This window comes from Sander lucioperca, chromosome 12 (genome assembly GCF_008315115.2).
Source record: "Sander lucioperca isolate FBNREF2018 chromosome 12, SLUC_FBN_1.2, whole genome shotgun sequence".
NCBI classification, from domain to species: Eukaryota; Metazoa; Chordata; class Actinopteri; order Perciformes; family Percidae; genus Sander; species Sander lucioperca.
This window is the reverse complement of record NC_050184.1, coordinates 15,466,529-15,483,967: the sequence shown is the minus strand read 5'-3', so window position 1 is coordinate 15,483,967 and position 17,439 is coordinate 15,466,529. Positions and strand designations below refer to the sequence as shown.

The following is a 17,439-nucleotide window of genomic DNA, read 5'->3' as shown; positions in this document are numbered from 1 at the left end:
TGTGTGCATCAAATAAAACTGTTGAAACATATTTAACTCCTCTGCCAATTCAATGTCAGACCACACCACACTTCTGTATTTATTCTGCATTCAAACCATAGATTTGATTTCTTTCCAGTCTGCACAAATGTTACCATTTTTCACCGTCCACTTTGTGTTTATACTTCAGCATTGCTAGTTTTATCTCCCTCTTAACAAACTTCTGGACCTCTCTTTTTTACGTTTTGGCCCCCGGATAAAAGGTTCTTCTGGTTAAATAGTTGTTTATGGATGTACTCATCCAAGGCCTTATTATTAGAAAGGATTGTACACATTTTGCGAGGAATAACCACATTTTCACAGAATTTAACGAGATGCTGTGTCAGTGAGTTTGTCCAAGTCTGCACAGGATTCTTTAAAAATGTCCCAGTTTGTACATTTAAAACACTGATTTAGCTCCTGAATGGAGTCCTCAGAGTCCTCTCTTCAAAGTCGACTGGAACTAACTGTATTATGATCAGAGGTGCTTGAGTAGCTTTGCAATAAGATTCATACGCTCCCCAGGTGGTCTCATCATGAAGGTCCAACACCTTACCATGTCTCGTAGGACATGTAACTTACTGAAGTAAATTACTAAGGGATTTATCGTTAGAGCAGAGATTAAAATCTGCCATAAGGTTGGGTGCATCAGGGGATATGCTCTGCAAAGGCTGCATCACACTCTAATGATATCCATGTGGTGGACAATGGATATAAATAACCACGATAAATGATTGCGAATATTCTCTTGGCAGATTAAAAGGGCACAGAGAAAGAGTTGATAACTCAATAGGAGGACTACACACAGTTTCCTAAACAGCCACAGTCTTACACCATTGGGTGTTTTTGACCAAAACCTGCGATTTCAAGATCTGAGTTAGAGTCCTGTTCTTCGATGAGATGCAGGCGTTCCTATATACTACAACAGTGTCGAAATTACTGTCTGCAGCTGACTTTTCATTATTTCCATCACTAGAAGACATGGAAATAAAGGAGGAACATTGTTCTTGTATTGCAGGGTAGATAGTTAGCCTTTGTCCTGTAATACAGTATTATAAGGGTAAAATACTGATGTTACATTGTTCCTGTTTTCAAAAAGTATGTTTCTTGTTGACAACCTGACATAACACTATCTAACACAACTAATTTGGCCGGGGTTGCTTAAGTGTAAACTTTCCCAGATCTAGTATAGGGCAGGATACATCTGCTAACGTTAGCCTAAAGTAGCATCCAGGACCGGCTCCCAGCTTTCTAACATTATTATTGTGACCCCTCCAAATAATGTAGCTTGCTAGTAAAGTAATACCACTGTAGGTTAAGGTTAGACACGCTCGCTAGTCTTCAGCTTTCATTAGAGCCAAGAAAGACACCATTTAATCCATTCCTCACACTTTTGCTCTTGTGTTCCAGAGCCTCATGGGCCTGACGTCCTATTTTCTGACTGGATAATTACTGTTTGGAGGAGGGCTTTAGTGAGCGTTAATAAATAAATATATCAATAAATATATCCAACACGCTACTTCCTCCAATACTAATGACAATCCAAAACTTCCTCATGGTCAGTGTTAATATTTACTATACAATGTTAAAGGCTTAACTACCTCATTTTTATTATTTTATTTATATCATGTAACCACTTCCGTCAACAGTGTCATTATCAACAGGAATCAGAGGGATAAACTAGGAAGTGCTTTTTCCTGTGATCTGAAACCCCATTTGGACAGGTATAAAGCTGACAACAGGCTTGTAACCACTGGCAACCTTAAAGGCATCCTGCCCTGTTTACACACAGATTATATCCTCCTCCTTAACAAGCACAACTATAGCCATAAGCAAACCTTACACCGGCCCTTAAGTAGCCAAAACCCTAATTGAGACAAGTGGGAATAATTTCCTGGAGGAACAGTCTGGGTGGCGCTGGACAGGTATGCTAATAACCTCTGACCCCGAACCAGGCCTGTGCTGACATGAAAGTTGACCTATGGTGACCCTTAGGTTCCTCTGCAGGCCCTCTGTGGTGCTTTCCCACATAGGCCTGCCTTTGATGTCCATTGGAGCCTTTTCCCATGGCCCCGCCAGCCAAGACCTCTCAGGACCTGTGGAGAGGAGGGGGTAAGAGGCTACCTGAGGAGAGGTCAGACCACACTGCCATTACCCACCACACAGCCATTCATTCTTCCTTTAAGACACCTCTAAAAATAATTCACCCTCCCTAATGCCGATGCTTTCCTTATTTGGGGAGAGTTTAAAAGCCTTGGTGACAGATAATGTTTCAGAGTTTGTGTTTATTTGTGTATGTGTGTTTAAGTGTGTATCAGCGTGGGGTGGTCGGGTTAGAGACTCAGAGTGGGCAGCTGCCAACCATAACTTTCCCCGCAGACATTTTTATGCAGTGAGATCAGTGTGCAGTCGATGAGGTAACAATCAATGACAAGACGAATGCAAATCAAGGCAACTCCCGACCAGAACAAGTTACACTGCTAGTTTCAAAACTGATATCCCTTTATCTGTACCTCTTATTTGGATCCCCATTAGCTGTTAACAATGTTGCAGCTACTCTTCCTGGGGTACACATAAAATAATCACAACATATGTACATAAACATACCATACATACAATTTTACATACATTTAAAACAAGACATAAAAAGAATATCATTGTGTACGTGTTTCGTAAATAAGTGTCAAATTGAATATCATATTCCAACAATAATAACCCATCATAGTTAGATTAACTAATGTTTAGTTTGTTTAATTGTTTTCTAAGTAGTCTTTAGTCTTTTAAAAATGGACTTACTCGGTGCCTCCACTATATTAGTTGGCAAGCTATTCCACATTGTGATGGCTCTAAACATTACAGACACTGCACACAGCATCAGTCTGGGGTTTTAGGTCTGACCTTTTTGTTTATAAGCCTGCAATAATCAATATATTCTTGACCATCAGGACTAAAGTGATAAGAAATGATGACCCTGAATGCCTCTTTGTCTGGCAACCCAATCAACACAACTTTCTATGGGTGGGCTTTGTTTGTCTGAGACCTGCTGAGCTGCAGGGCAGTGTTACGACCCTCCTCTAATTATGGGGTAATGTTTGTCAATCACTGTCAAGGCACCCAGCACACCGAGACAACTGGCTTCCTTCCATTTCTGCAGAGTGCAGAGCTCATCACATATCGAGGCTGACGGGCTGTCAGAGAAGAGCCTGCAAATGATTTTTAAGGTGCTTTGAGTGATTTAACATTAGCGCTTCAGAAGGTGATGGATTAATGGTTACATTTATACAGACACAAAAGCTTGATTTTGAAGAATGTAGCCTATTTTCTAGTTCATATTTCTATCATAAATACATGCATATATTATTACATGAGCACATTAACCCTGATGCATATATGAAGTGTAATTACTGCAATGGAATCATGCAAAAAAATGTATTTGTCATTCAAACCTATCTATTAAGACAACCTAATTTATCTGCATTGACATCATGACAGTTGAAAGGCTATTCCAGGCCATTGTAGGCTCACGCAGCTTCAAGCAATTATAATATAAAAACAACAATTTAGTTAATAACATTTACACACAGCTCTGAGGTGTATCACCTGCCTGCCTGTATGTGCTAAAGATAGGAATGAAGAAGCTGTCTGTGAAGTGTTAAAGCTTTAGTGCGTAACTTTTTGAAATTAATGAACGTCCGTTACATTCAAGCCATTGCCAAATGAGTTGCTACAAAGCTAATTAAGACTATCAGCTCCACACAACTCTCTCTGTATTTCTCAGTATGGCTATGTTCAGAAGATTGTGTCGTCCAGTGACTTTCCCGCGCAGAAACTTGAGTGAAGATAATTACCTCGTCTGAAGAATGTTTTTTTTTTTAACCCTCCGTGTCCTCCTTGGCTACTAGCAACTGCGTGGAGGAGGGGTGGGGGTGCGTGCTTGATCACGGAAGGCTTGTATCATGTGGACGCACCGACAGTGTTGTTGTCATTACTTAGAATTCCTCATGGGAGCGAGAGAAACTACGCACCATAGCTTTAAAACCATCACAGGGGAACATTTCCGATAAAGTCCATTAACCCTTGACACAGTCATCAATACGCATCTTTAAAATTAAAAAAGGACCTGTGCGCATTGACGTAAACTACCTAGAGCTGTTATCTAACAAGTACAAAGCAATACAAAATACAAAACAAGTTGAAACACAAATTAAAATCCATTAAATACAGGTTAAAACAGGAAATATAGGGAAAAACAGGTTAAACACAATTAATTCATGGGAGTGCAGAGGTCATGTTCTATCCATTATCCATTGTTCAATCCAATGGGGGGAAATCGGGAGCCATCAAACACTCTGTGCAAGCCTACACTTGTCTCGTTTACCTCCGTGATTATTTGTCCTGCCACTTACAGAGTGGCAGCAGGCGGGATCTGAGGACAGCTGGAGAGGTGAATGGATGGCAATCATGATTGATGGATGAACAAGTGTTTTGAGTGCAGACAAGGGGCTGGGCCTTTTTTTACGACATCCAAGAGAAGAGTGAAGGAGAGAGGCAGAGAGACAGAAAAGTGAGTCATCTTCTGAAAAGAAACTGTGTACTTAAGGTGGCTAATATGTTTCTAAGGAAGTGTTATGACTTTGTGATGAAGGGTGGAGGTGGAGTGTCAGGTCAAGGGTATTACTGAAGGGTCAGGTAGAGATAACATTTTATCTCTTTATGGCATTTAGTTTGCAACATCGATTAGGACACAATGTTGCACAAAAAGAAAACTAACTTACAGTATCAAGATCATCTGAAACGTGGGCTGCTTAGAGTAGATAATGTGTATGTGTCAAAATTTGTGTTCATGAAATGTGCACAAAGAGATATTACATTTTAATACCTTTTATTGCTCCAAATACATATAAAAAAAAGTTACAATTAGTGATCTCATAAACATTGTCAGTATTTCTCAATCAAATGTCAAAACATGTATTTCAAAATGAAAAACCTAATATATTCCAGTGGATTGTGCACATATTGATTAGAGTCTAACATAATTTGGTGTTGTCAACAATGTCCTGTGGGCATGGTTTCTATTTATCTAGAAAGAGGAAGTATTTCATGAAAGTATTATGTAAGCCAAATGTTCCCTTGTGACCTCCAAGGTTTCGGTGTGCATGCCGTGCAGTGCAGGCCCGAGATGTAACAGAAAAGGGGGAAAACTTGAGTGACCGTGGCAACAGCTAATCAGATATGGGGGCTGCACTATGGATCTAGTTGGTGATCACTGACATAAAAATGGTGACGTCCTGCTTTACAGGATAAGAACCTGTTGCCCTCTCCTCAGGAGATTGGACTGAGCAGCTGGCTCCAAAGCGAGTGGTGCAACTAATAATCTGTCCTTCTGACAGTTGGGGTTAGATGACTGTCATTTGAGCCCTGCTGATCATGCAGGCAGCAGGGATATCTGCAGCCCCTCAAAGATGCGCTCACTGGGGGCATTTCATAGGCCTGCAGACACTTTTGCACTCATTGCTTTGGACCTTTCCATTTTCACACACCTCTCCTATGCCTCTGACTGAGCATGAACCCAGCGCACATGCTCTCTCATGCTTTCAGGACACTATAAAACCACTCGTGCTTAAACTACTATTACTATAGTGTTACTACTGTAGCCTAACAATATCTTAGTTTCACGTATTAAGCTGTGAATTCAGAAACATGAAGAGCAATAAGACCTCCCTAAGAAGCAGAGGTGGAAAGTAACAAATTACAATTAATCACGCAACGTTACTGTAATTGAGTTGTTTTTTTTGTACTTTAACTTTTTAAAGTAGTTTTTAAAATCTGTAATTTTACTTTAACTTAGTTTTGTTTGATTTATTCAGTTCTTTGCTACATTTTAAATCACAGAAAGTAAATTAAAAAGGTCTAACATTGCGTTGGCAAAGTGTCAACAAACTGAAATGGAAAGCTCAATTTGGCTTTGTGCCCTTTTCAAATCGCAAAAGATTTAATTAAATAGGTATAATTATAAATAGGATATTAAATAAGTATTATTATAAAAAAAAGTCACCTGATTTTCGTCAAACATTTCAGAGGGATTTAAATAATTTGCCCAGGGCAAGTATGAACACCCCATGATCTCATTTTCATTCCAGTCAGCCATGATGACCTGCAAACAGTTTATGTAATATTCCACTTACTTTTTTTTTTTTACAAGTAGGCTACTTTATGACCAAGATGGTGTAGGTTTCTATTGGCCTACACTTTTGTTTTTTGTTTGCAGATCATTTCATGCACAGTGGCATGGATTACTTTTACATGCAAAGTGAGCAAAGTGATTATAAGAATGGACGATTGACAAGATTCATCTTTATTATTATTTATTAATATAGTGCAGTTGCGATAATTTTCCATCAAAATAAGTAAATTATAATTAAACATTTCTTCCTTATAAACCCCCACCTTTTTTGTGAATCCACCTTTCCTCCAGCTTGATGGAGAGACGCTGTCACATTACAAATTTGTAAAATACAATATATCATCATTATGCTTTACAACTTACCATGGAATCTCAAAGGAAAACAAAACTTAATTTAGGCAGGGGAAGGAGAGAGAGAGAGCATGCCATTCAGACAATAACATGCGCGGGAAAATGAGGGCGGAGGGAGGAGGAGCAGAGAGAGGAGGAGGGGGGGTAAATGGAAGTCTTTTATCTCTAGTTTCCCACATCCTGTGAACGGCTGCAAACGCGGCCACCCAATTTGAAAGAATGAGAGGAATGCATCTATTCTCCCCAGCGCGCTTTGATGCGCAGCCAGTTGAGAGGCATTGTCAGGCAACTCAAATAAAGCCCATAGTCCTGGACTTCACTACAACAAATAAAACTCTGTGTTTAATGTGCAAATAATCAGGTAAATGGCAGGGGGTAAGAATAGCTGGAATGCAATTGATGAACTGCTCTCAGGTTGTAGGGTATGTGTCTCGTCGTGCAACACGTCTTTATTAAGCCATGTGGAAGCTTTAGTGCAGCCAATAGTTTGTTGCTGTTCTCAAATGCAGACAAAGGTGGAGAAGAGTGAAAAATTCCAAAAACACATTAACAGAGACAGTCGATATCAAATACTCTAAATAATCTATCTTTTGAAATAGAATAGAATATGCATTCAGTTTCACTAACTTGATACATTCCTTGTGTTTTGTGAAGCCTAGTCTGGTCATTTTATTCTCTGAGTTTCCCGCGAAGGGAGAAGACAGGGGAGGGACCATGGGGGATGAATTTGTATTTCCCTTCAACTTGAATCACTACTTTACTTTAACCTCTCCCTTTTTTGTCTTTCTTTTTTTAGCGCGTTTTTATTCCCGCCACGTCCGTATGGCCCAGCCAGCCCAGCCGGTTATGAGGTTGGCTTTCTTTTCATTTGGTGATTGACGTACGTTTGGAGTGCGTATGTGCATTCCTATTGGTGCAGAGAGTGGAAAGGGGCGGTGAAACATGGACGTCAGAGCGTGTTGTAACGCCCTCTTACTACTACCTTATAACCGTCCTCCCCCCCCCCTACTAGTTGTTTCCAAGAGCCGGTGTCTGACAGAAGCATTGCTCTGTGCGCCGTCTTCTCTGTTTATATCGTATAACTGTTTACAAAACAGTGCGGGGAACAACTGTGGTTTCGCGTTAGGTTTAAATGTGAACTCAGTTAACCCGGGACGAAGTTTTTGGCTATATTTCCTTGGATCGCAAGCGCCTTTTCTTCTATCCGGATGAAAGGATCCCTACCGCATTTTTGTTTCTGCAACGTGGACTTTAAGCTCTACAGACTGGAGAGCCGTACTATCGGAATAAAAATACTGTTATAAACCAAGAAAACACGAAGAACACACACGTCGTAAGTCTGTGTTGGATATCCTCAAAGGAATGTTGCTGTCCAAGCTCAATTCTCTGGCCCACATCTCCGCTGTAGACATGCCGGCGAAAATCCAGCTCCAAGTTCATCAAGGTTAGCAGCCCCTTTTTTTCCATCGTTTCATCATGGAGGACGGGGATGCAGCAATGGCTGGCAGCCCGCTTAGCGTGGCTCAGTCCACACATACTACTAACGTTACCTGCTAATTTTCAAGGACGCATTTCGTTTAGGCATAATTTCAATTAACAACATATTATCCTTATTACTGTGTTCTGATATCTTGGTACGTTGCTGTGCTATATGTACCTGTGTTTACAGAGGGACTAGCATGGTTTCTTCCGTGGTATTCACCGGCTGTGTTTATGTTTTTTTTGCAGTGAAGGAGAAGGAGCCTTTCGAGAAGCTTTATCAGGTCGGCGCGGTGCTGGGCAGCGGCGGCTTCGGCACTGTCTACTCCGGTACAAGGATAGCCGACGGAGCTCCGGTTAGTAACGTTAATGCCTTATGTGTTATTACAATACGACATGTTGCATTTTATAACAGCTGCTTTATATGCAAGTCATTTGACGCGGTTTCTTCTTTGCTCTGTAGGTTGCTGTCAAACATGTGGCCAAGGACAGAATCTCCGACTGGGGAGAGCTGGTAAGAAACGATATATAAAACAGTGCTATACTATTATTAGCGTTAATATCGACCTAATTGTCATTATTCTATATAGCTATAATGTCGTTGGCACGTCTATATGTAATAAATACTAAATATGTATTATTATTGTTATCTTTGCAGCCTAATGGCTCCCGGGTCCCTTTGGAGATTGTACTGTTGAAGAAAGTAGGGACGGGCTTCCGTGGCGTTATCAAAATGCTAGACTGGTTCGAGCGACCAGACAGCTTCATCATCGTGATGGAGAGGCCCGAAAACGTCAAGGACCTGTTCGACTTCATCACAGAGAAAGGTGCCTTACCGGAGGAGCTCGCGCGGAGCTTTTTCCGCCAGGTGCTGGAGGCTGTGCGGCACTGCCATAACTGCGGCGTGGTGCACCGGGATATCAAAGACGAGAACATTCTCATCGACCTCCGCACTGGAGAGATGAAGCTTATTGACTTCGGATCTGGAGCCCTGCTCAAAGACACCATATACACAGACTTTGATGGTGAGTCATCAATGCTCAAAGACATGCTGTGATGTGTCATTTTTAATATCTTTATCTTTATCGGAAAACACTAGGGAGATATTTTTCACAGCCATTTCAGTAGACCAGTGAACCTCTTTAGTCTTATGATTTGTGCCCACACACCCCAACAGGAATTCCTAGGTTGTGTCATCTCCGACATCCCCCCCCCCACAGCAGCCTATTAATACTGGCTGCGCAGCATTGCCTTTGCTTTGGCGCCCCCCATAGGAGGGAAGCTGCATTTTTTACAACTCAAAGTTTGTAAACAAAGTCACATGTCCGCTCCCTCTCCCACACACACACACACACACACACATACTGCCTGTCACGCTCCCTGGCACCTGAGCTCAGATAATAGCCTCAGATACAGCTCAGCTTTACATTCGCCATTTAACCCTATCTGCATTGCTATTTTTTTTTTTTTTAAATCAATTTGACTCGAGAATACAATCAGTCATTGCTTTGATACATCAGATAGTTGTATTGATTTGTGCATTATTGTTAAATGAGGTTACAGTTTTTAAAAATGTTTTTTTTTTTTTTCTTTTTTCTTTCCTCCCACCTGACAGGCACAAGAGTGTACAGCCCACCGGAGTGGATCAAATATCATCGCTATCATGGACGCTCTGCCACAGTTTGGTCCCTGGGTGTTTTGCTGTATGACATGGTGTGTGGGGACATCCCATTCGAACATGATGAGGAGATCACAAGAGGGCAGGTCCTTTTCCGGAGGAGAATCTCCACAGGTAAATTCACATTGCAATAATACACGTTCTAGCTTTTTTTCGTGACAGCCAGGTGTGCAATATTTCATGCTCCTAGTTTATTGCTCCAGACTTATTGGTTGTCCCCCCCCCCATCCTCCTCCAGAATGCCAGCAGCTGATCAAGTGGTGTCTATCTCTGCGGCCAGCCGACCGTCCATCCTTCGAGGACATCGTCAATCACCCGTGGATGCAGAGCACATCCTCCTCTGTAGTCCCATCCACGGTGCAGACAGAGAAGACAACCACAGAGATCAGGCTGCACAGCATCAGCCACGAGCCCACAGCCTTCACACCCACCCCTGTGGCTGTTGCTCGGTGATGGAGGCAAACAGGGCTGCTCTGGTCTGAACTGGACCGCACTGACCCAAGAGGCTATTACAAAAGACTTATGTAACCAACTTGAAGCAGAGAGAAGGGGGGGGTCGGGGTCCCGAAACTGGTGAGAGCAACGCGTAAAGGACTACACACAGAGAAAAAATGCAGGTCATGACAAAACCATCATGTCTTTTTTTCAACCTGGCAGGACAGACCCTCTCCACCCCAACTACATGATTTTCCCAGCCGCTGACTCGCGTCAATGTCAGAGCATCATCCTCGCTGGATCTACACAACGGGTGTTTATCAGTCTGTAGGAGGGCATGCTCTGTACGCACAGACACCTGCGTTGAGCAAATACAGTACGCACACTCGCTGTTCTGTTGAATGAACAATCTGCGTTACGTAAGCTCCCACTGCACTGTACTCTGCTCTCTCTCCCTCTGTTCTCTCTCTGTCGCAGCAGAATGGGAAGAGCAGAGGCGTTGGCAAAGAGGAGCGTGATTCTCAACAACAACAAAAAAAGTGCCTTCTGTGAGATTGTTGGAGGACCCTGAAAATACTTGAATTTGTGAAAGCAAATAAGGCTCGTCTTCTCAGAGACATTTTTGCTCCTTACTCCGTACAAGGCTTTATATTGTTCATTGCTGTTTTTTTCCTCTCATGGGCCTAGATCAGTAAAGCCTATGTCATTTACAACCACTGCTATCACTACGTCTAGTACTCCAATGTCATTAGCAACCAGACAACCTCATAGCTCCGGCTGCTAAACCTGTGCAAACGAATCATAAAAAAGAAACACTGGACTTACCTCACTCTATTTACTACAGCATTCACCTCTACTCTACAACCTCCACTTCCTCTTCTCTTGTTGTACTGTATACAACACAAGGTTCACATCCTTCGGAATGCACACCACAATGCAAATGTAACCATACCGAAATACAACATCCTCTGCTCTTCACTTTTCAATTTTTTTTTTTTTTTTATGTTTAAACAGTGCCTCACATAGGTCTTACAATTCGGTGGGGACAAGAATTGTAAATAATAATGATATTTATTATTGCTGTGACTTCTTTCTCACACTCAATGAGCGCAGAATTTATTTATTTATTTATGAGAGAATTTCGGCTGTCTGTATTGTATTTCATTCCACAGTCACATAAGGGCCCACAGATTATTTAAAAGACAAACAAAGACGAGATTAATTTTTTTTTATTAACCATATTTATGGCTTGAAATTTGAAAAGAGCAGATGCGTTTGTGTGTATGTTTGTGTATGTAATGTACATAATGTGTAAATAGTCCCAAAAGCACTTCCATCTTAATGTATCTAAACATTGAACGTCTACTGATGGTAACTGGTTTTTGTCACGCTGTTGTCTGCTGTGTGAGCAAATGAATTTCGAATGTTGGATATGTGTGGGTGTGTGTGTGTGTGTGTGTGTGTGTGTGTGTGTGTGTGTTTGTGTGTTTGTTTGTGTGTGCGAATGTCATGTTTGTGTATGAGATGTGACAATGAGAAAACTTCTGGTTTGAATGCAGCTTGGATTGTTGTTTTTCATCCATTCAAATTAGAATTGTAAATTATGTTAGAAACTATTTTTATACGATTTCAATAAATATTTTTTTTAACAATGACACTTGACTCCTTTGTATTGTCTCAAGTAAAAGTATGTATCACGTGTCAGAGTAAAACAAATCCTGTGCTATTATAGAATTTATAAAAAAAAGTTTAAAGAACTGCACTACATACAGAATTTTAACACAAATAGAATTTACTAGGTCAGAAGGTTATACAATTCTCTAGGCAGGTTTCCTGTTTGACACTTCAGTAGAAAAGCAGCAAATACGGAGAACAGATGAAGAGATAAGAGAAGACAGGCTGGCAGAAGACAGATGGCAACGAAAAGGGGCAGGGTGCTTACATATTGAAGACAACAAGCTCAAAACATTACCAGAATTGAATTTCTACTACAAACCGATATTTAAGAATGGAAAACAGCACTGAGTTCATTATCGATAGAATAATTGTTCATTCATACAGAACTTAGACTTGTATTTGTCTGAGAGGGTACTTGATATTGAAGAGTTATTATCCTGATATAAGTTGGATCTTGTCAAGGTGATCTGACATGGCTGAAGCATTTACCCAATGAGTTATCTCAAAATATACACATGCAGGAACAGAGGACAGTGCACATGCTTATCCCACAGAGCGAAATTAGACATATCAGGGTTTCAGCTTTGACCACTGCTAAGGGGTTGAATAGAAATTTCTCAATGCTTGTCTGAAGTATTTACATATAGCTATATACTGGATGTTCCGTATTATATGCATTGATATGGGCTAAAATAACCAAGGAGCATGGCTGGATTAGCCTGTAAGAGGACCCTGGCCTGGGGCAAACATTGTTTTTTTGGCCCCTGTTGCTCCCTACCGTCATTAGATGACCTAATAATCAGTACTCCTAATGCTGCAGTATGACCTGATCCCATGTCAACACAGTGTAAACTAATGTTAAGTCTTAGATCTAGGGCCCCAAAGATAAGGCAATAATGCAGGACACCTTCATTGATATTGTACATCTTAAAGAAGTCAGTAGTACTGTAACTTAAAGTAAAGCGTAACTCTCACCAAAATGCAACCTAGGGCCTTTTTGTGAATGTACCCGAGTGAAATTTTCATTTAAAAGCATATTTAGGACGGAAACGCCACTTTTAAGATTGACCGTATTTTCGTTTTTCGGTCAAATGGCCTTTTGAATGCAAGTAATAGGGGCACTACTATGATCGCATCAAAATCGCTATTTTTAAAACGCTAAGAAGGCTCAACACAGCATGAAACTTTACTTGAAGTATCACCAGGGGCTCTACACATGAACTCGAGCATTGAGAACATTGTTTGTGTACCCAGAGTTTACTAAAAAGAGAGGTTTTGAACAACTCACTGTAGTTGTTGTTGTTTACGCTATCCGCCATCTTGTCAGTCAAAAAGTGTCGATCTCCGAATGTGAATGAAAGGACTCCATAGGAGGAAATGTCATTCTTATATGAGGCTCCTTTTCAACTACAAGGTCAATATTGTGTTTCACTAACGACAAAACAACGAATTACCCATGCATTTATATGGAACTAAGCATTAGGAGCTTTCCATCTTTACTCTCCTCCCTGTTACGTTGCATTCGGAGATCGATATATGATATGTGATATGTTGATATAGACTAGCCATACGGTAATCATCCTCTGTCAGTTCACAGCTGGAATGTGGGCCACAGCTTGTCTTCATGGGTTTAATACCTCTAACAAGCTGCAGATGCTCTCGTGAGTTAATCTAGACATCTGAGTGGCGATAATGACCGGCAGGCAGCAGCCTATCATGGATCTGCTCTCTTGCATAGATAAGAGTTGTAGGTTTAATCAGTTGTGATGCTCCTGTGGGACTCCTGGCCTCACCCCTTATCTTCCTTGAGACAGCGCTGCTGCGACCCCACCAACAGCAAAGCAAAGATTTACACAACAGCAAATTACATTGAGGCTGGAAACGCTGCTGCTGCCCGTCAGCCCCTGTCAGTGCCTGTCAGGTGAATACAATGTGTGTGTTTACCAGCTGTGAGTCGAATGGATGGGACTGAAATAAAAGGATCCCGATGGAAGACACAATGCCAGTCTTCATTCTTAGACATGTTTCAAGTCATAAATATACCAGATCAAAGTCCTGCAGTAGCCTTAATGCAAAGGTATTTTTGTATCAGATAATAATAGACATAGGCCATCAAAGGAAACCAGTCCTAAAAATAAAATGTCATCTTCAGCATGAATTCAAACTGTAGTGTCAGTCATCAGTAATCTTTCTGATCTGATGCCGGCTTTCTTCTGCAGGTACTCAAACATCAAATTTCCCTGAAGAGATTACCAGTGTGTCGGAGACCACAGGTTGTTTTCCACGAATGACATCACCATTTATTTCCTCTCTCATTCTGAGAACCACACGCCACATCAGACTCCTCAGCATGTCGGCTGGTGTTGTTATGAACGTCCTAAAATGCACCAAGACGTGCTGCTGTTCCAAATGTTCCAAAAGTATTTCAGCTGGAAAGCAGAACTTCTCCTAAAGAACCTTCTACTTCTATAGCCTTGGTTTAGTATGGCTGGCAGGTCATCATTAAACAAAAAACTAAAGATATAGTCTATATTTTTTCAGGTTAAAGAGGCAATAATTGATATTTCTTTATTAACAATGCAATAAATGACAATGTGAAAACAATGTAACGTGATGTGTAATGTTAAAAGGGGTCACTCGAAGTGACCTACAGAGAATAATCAGCTGAAACTGCATTTACAGCGAGTCTCGGCTCATTGCTCAGCTGTCCGGACCATAACTTTACTGTTTTGGTTCACTCTCACCGCTCTCATAGCGTTGTTTTCGGCTGCAGCAGGCAGCTTTTTTCAATGGATAAACTCTATCAACCCACTGTACACAACGTCAGACAAACACAGTCAGCAACTAGCTGGCCAGCAAGACGACCGCAATTAAATTATAGTTTGCTAACCAGTTCGCTATATACAGTACTTAAAATGTGATATGTCAGTGTTGTGTTCACAACTTGTTCCCCAAGTTAATTAATAATTTGAAATTTTGGAAACAAGCTTATTTGCTTTTTTGTTGGGAATAAGATGAGAAGATTGATACCATGCTCATATGTCTGTTGAAAATAAGGCTGCAGCCAGCAGCCACTTAGCTTAGCACAAGACTGAAAACAGCTTCCTTAGCCTTGTGCAAAGACAGAACAACCTGCCTTCCAGCACCTCTAAAGGTCATTATAATCTTGTTTGTTTGATCGGTGCTAAAAACCAAAGTGTAAAAAGAAGTTGTGGTTTTACGGGGAAGTCATATGCCACACTGTTTCTTGGTCAGATGAAATGACTCCCTGCAGTTACCACTTGTTGTCTGCCAACCTGATGAAAAACAATTTAGGAAGTCTTGTAAAGCTAGTCAGGCTAGCTTTCTGATCACCCCTTTTTTGTAGTCTTTATGCTAAGCTAAACTAACCGGCTGCTGGCTGTACCTTTATATTTACCTGAAACACGATGAGAGTGGTGTCTATCTTCTCATCTAACTCTTGCAAAGAAAGTAAATAAGCGTCTTTCCCAAAATGGTAAATTATTCCTGTAAATTGTAAATATAAGCATACTGTAGCGAGCTACATGGAAGAAGTCAAAGAGCCAAAGATATAGAACTCTGTGGAAGTTTATTCAACCACCACATATGCTCGATACACAGAGGTCATCAACCCACCCCAGCGTTTCAGTCATGGTAACCCAACAAATGTAAATAAACATGAACACATTATCAAGACTAAAACCTAGGTAACGTAAATGCATAACAAAAACACTAACAGAACATCATTTACACACTTAAACTGAACACTTAAACAACACTAATAACCTAGTCCCATGATCCTTTGCACTGCCGTGCAGAACAGTCAACACAAGCATCCTGCCGGCCGTTGTATCTAGACACTATAGTGATCTGTGCTGTCCTATTGCTCGTTGTTTGTTGACCCTCTGGGTTTTCCCTGCACATGTGGAAGGACTTAATATGCAAACTGTCTTTAGAGTCAAATTCCGAGTTGGGTATTTGCGTTGGTGAGTCACTCTCTCCCTCCGCACACAGTTCACTTGACTGTCTTAGTTCAACACTGAGTCATAACAAAAATAGGACACAGTCAAAAAAGTAACCAGAGACATTTTAGAACAACTCTGTCTGTTTAGCTTTCAGAAGAAAAGACACATTGATAATTCATTCGTGCCTCGTTCTCTGATGTGTGATAATGTTCAATGAGTGTCCATTTGTTTGGATCACATTACAGAGGCCGGGCTGCAACATGTTCTTCCCACCCTCAGCAGGCGTTATTGACCCGAAACTTCTCACCGCCTCATCAGTAAGAGCTGATTGGCTCATCTTTGTGTACTTCTCTTAAGTCGTGTGCTTCACCTTCTTTTCACGAGAAAGAAAAAGAGCGCCCAGCTGTTGCACAATCACTCTCTGAGCCGGAGCTGTTAGGCAATGTTGTCAGGAACTTCCTTTAAACCTTCCCCCCCAGCTCCATCTCTCTCTCTCTCTCTCTTTCTCCATCTGCCTATCTACCTGCTTGATATACACTACAGGCACATACACACACATTCTTACAGATGAATGGGAAATCATGTGTGCACTGGTTTAAGTCTGTAAATTATGATGTTGAGGAATGGGCCTACACACATGCACCATACACGTATGCATCAGTTGTGAAACATTTAGCGTTTGGCTATGCAGTAGGGAATGTGTAATAGATTAAAAAAGGTGGGACAATCATAAATTAAGACGGTTAATACCTCAATCAAAGCAAAACAGGTAGGTCTGATTAAAAGTCATTATAAAATCTTTCAAGGGCACACACTGTACTTATGAGGGCCTATAATCATTCCTGCAACGCCTGACTATAATTGAAACCTAATCCCTGGGGTGGAAAATAAGAAAGTACATTTACTTACTTACTTACTTACTTTTAAAATAGGAAATAGTTGACATATTAGCTCACAACTTATTAGAACTGGTTGCTGCTCAAAACATATGATATGGTAAAAAAATAAAATGTGAACTTGGTTCCTTGGACTGACTCTGCGCAACATCTATTAGCCTCAGTGCCAGATGGCAATAGATGTAATGCATGCACCCAATGCAATAGCACATACAAATGCAATTATAGTATTTTAGACCTGCCCAGTGGGGACTTGGATTATCTACTGTTGATGACAGAGGCAGCCAATGTAGAATTTGACATCTATACTAATGTTTTTCGCTTCTTTGTGGGTCTACACTCAATTACAGTTTTTTTTGTTTTCTCGATTGCTAAACGACAGTGGTCACAACTGAAGCCACATGTGCAAAACTCCAACCGCAGTCTGCATTACCAACAGTCTAGCTAAACAGTTCGCGTGACCTGAAAAAACTCATTCCAAGCAACACAACTCTTCACATGTCTCAAACAGGCTCAGTGCAGCGAAACACTTTGAACAATCCTCATCGAGACAACGCACGCTGTCTCTCAGAACACACTGAGAGGAAAAACACTAGCTTCAAACAATACGATACAATACAGAAATTAGAAACTTTTAATCTTTACAGTTTGAATAATTTCAGTGACTTCGCCCACATCACTGCAATATTTTCTTCAAAGAAAAGATTGAATTTCTTTCATGACACTTATTTGGTAACACACCAGTGTGTATTTTTT

General features: G+C 40.9%; 1 protein-coding gene across 1 annotated transcript; it reads left to right on the top strand.

The window, feature by feature from the left end:
• The first annotated feature begins 7,558 nt into the window (after nucleotides 1-7,558).
• On the top strand, nucleotides 7,559-11,800 carry pim1 (Pim-1 proto-oncogene, serine/threonine kinase). Its single transcript, XM_031286600.2, has 6 exons — nucleotides 7,559-7,997; nucleotides 8,282-8,388; nucleotides 8,496-8,546; nucleotides 8,691-9,057; nucleotides 9,648-9,824; nucleotides 9,949-11,800. Exons 1-6 carry the CDS (start codon nucleotides 7,916-7,918, stop codon nucleotides 10,161-10,163), a joined length of 999 nt encoding a protein of 332 aa, XP_031142460.1. The 5' UTR covers nucleotides 7,559-7,915; the 3' UTR covers nucleotides 10,164-11,800.
• The last annotated feature ends 5,639 nt before the right edge of the window (nucleotides 11,801-17,439 follow it).

Coding starts and splice junctions, on each gene's coding strand:
- pim1 (XM_031286600.2), top strand. CDS start 7,916: ATGTTGCTGTCCAAGCTCAATTCTCTGGCCCACATCTCCGCTGTAGAC. Junction 8,389..8,495: donor GGATAGCCGACGGAGCTCCG/GTTAGTAACGTT, acceptor TTTGCTCTGTAG/GTTGCTGTCAAACATGTGGC. Junction 9,825..9,948: donor CCGGAGGAGAATCTCCACAG/GTAAATTCACAT, acceptor ATCCTCCTCCAG/AATGCCAGCAGCTGATCAAG.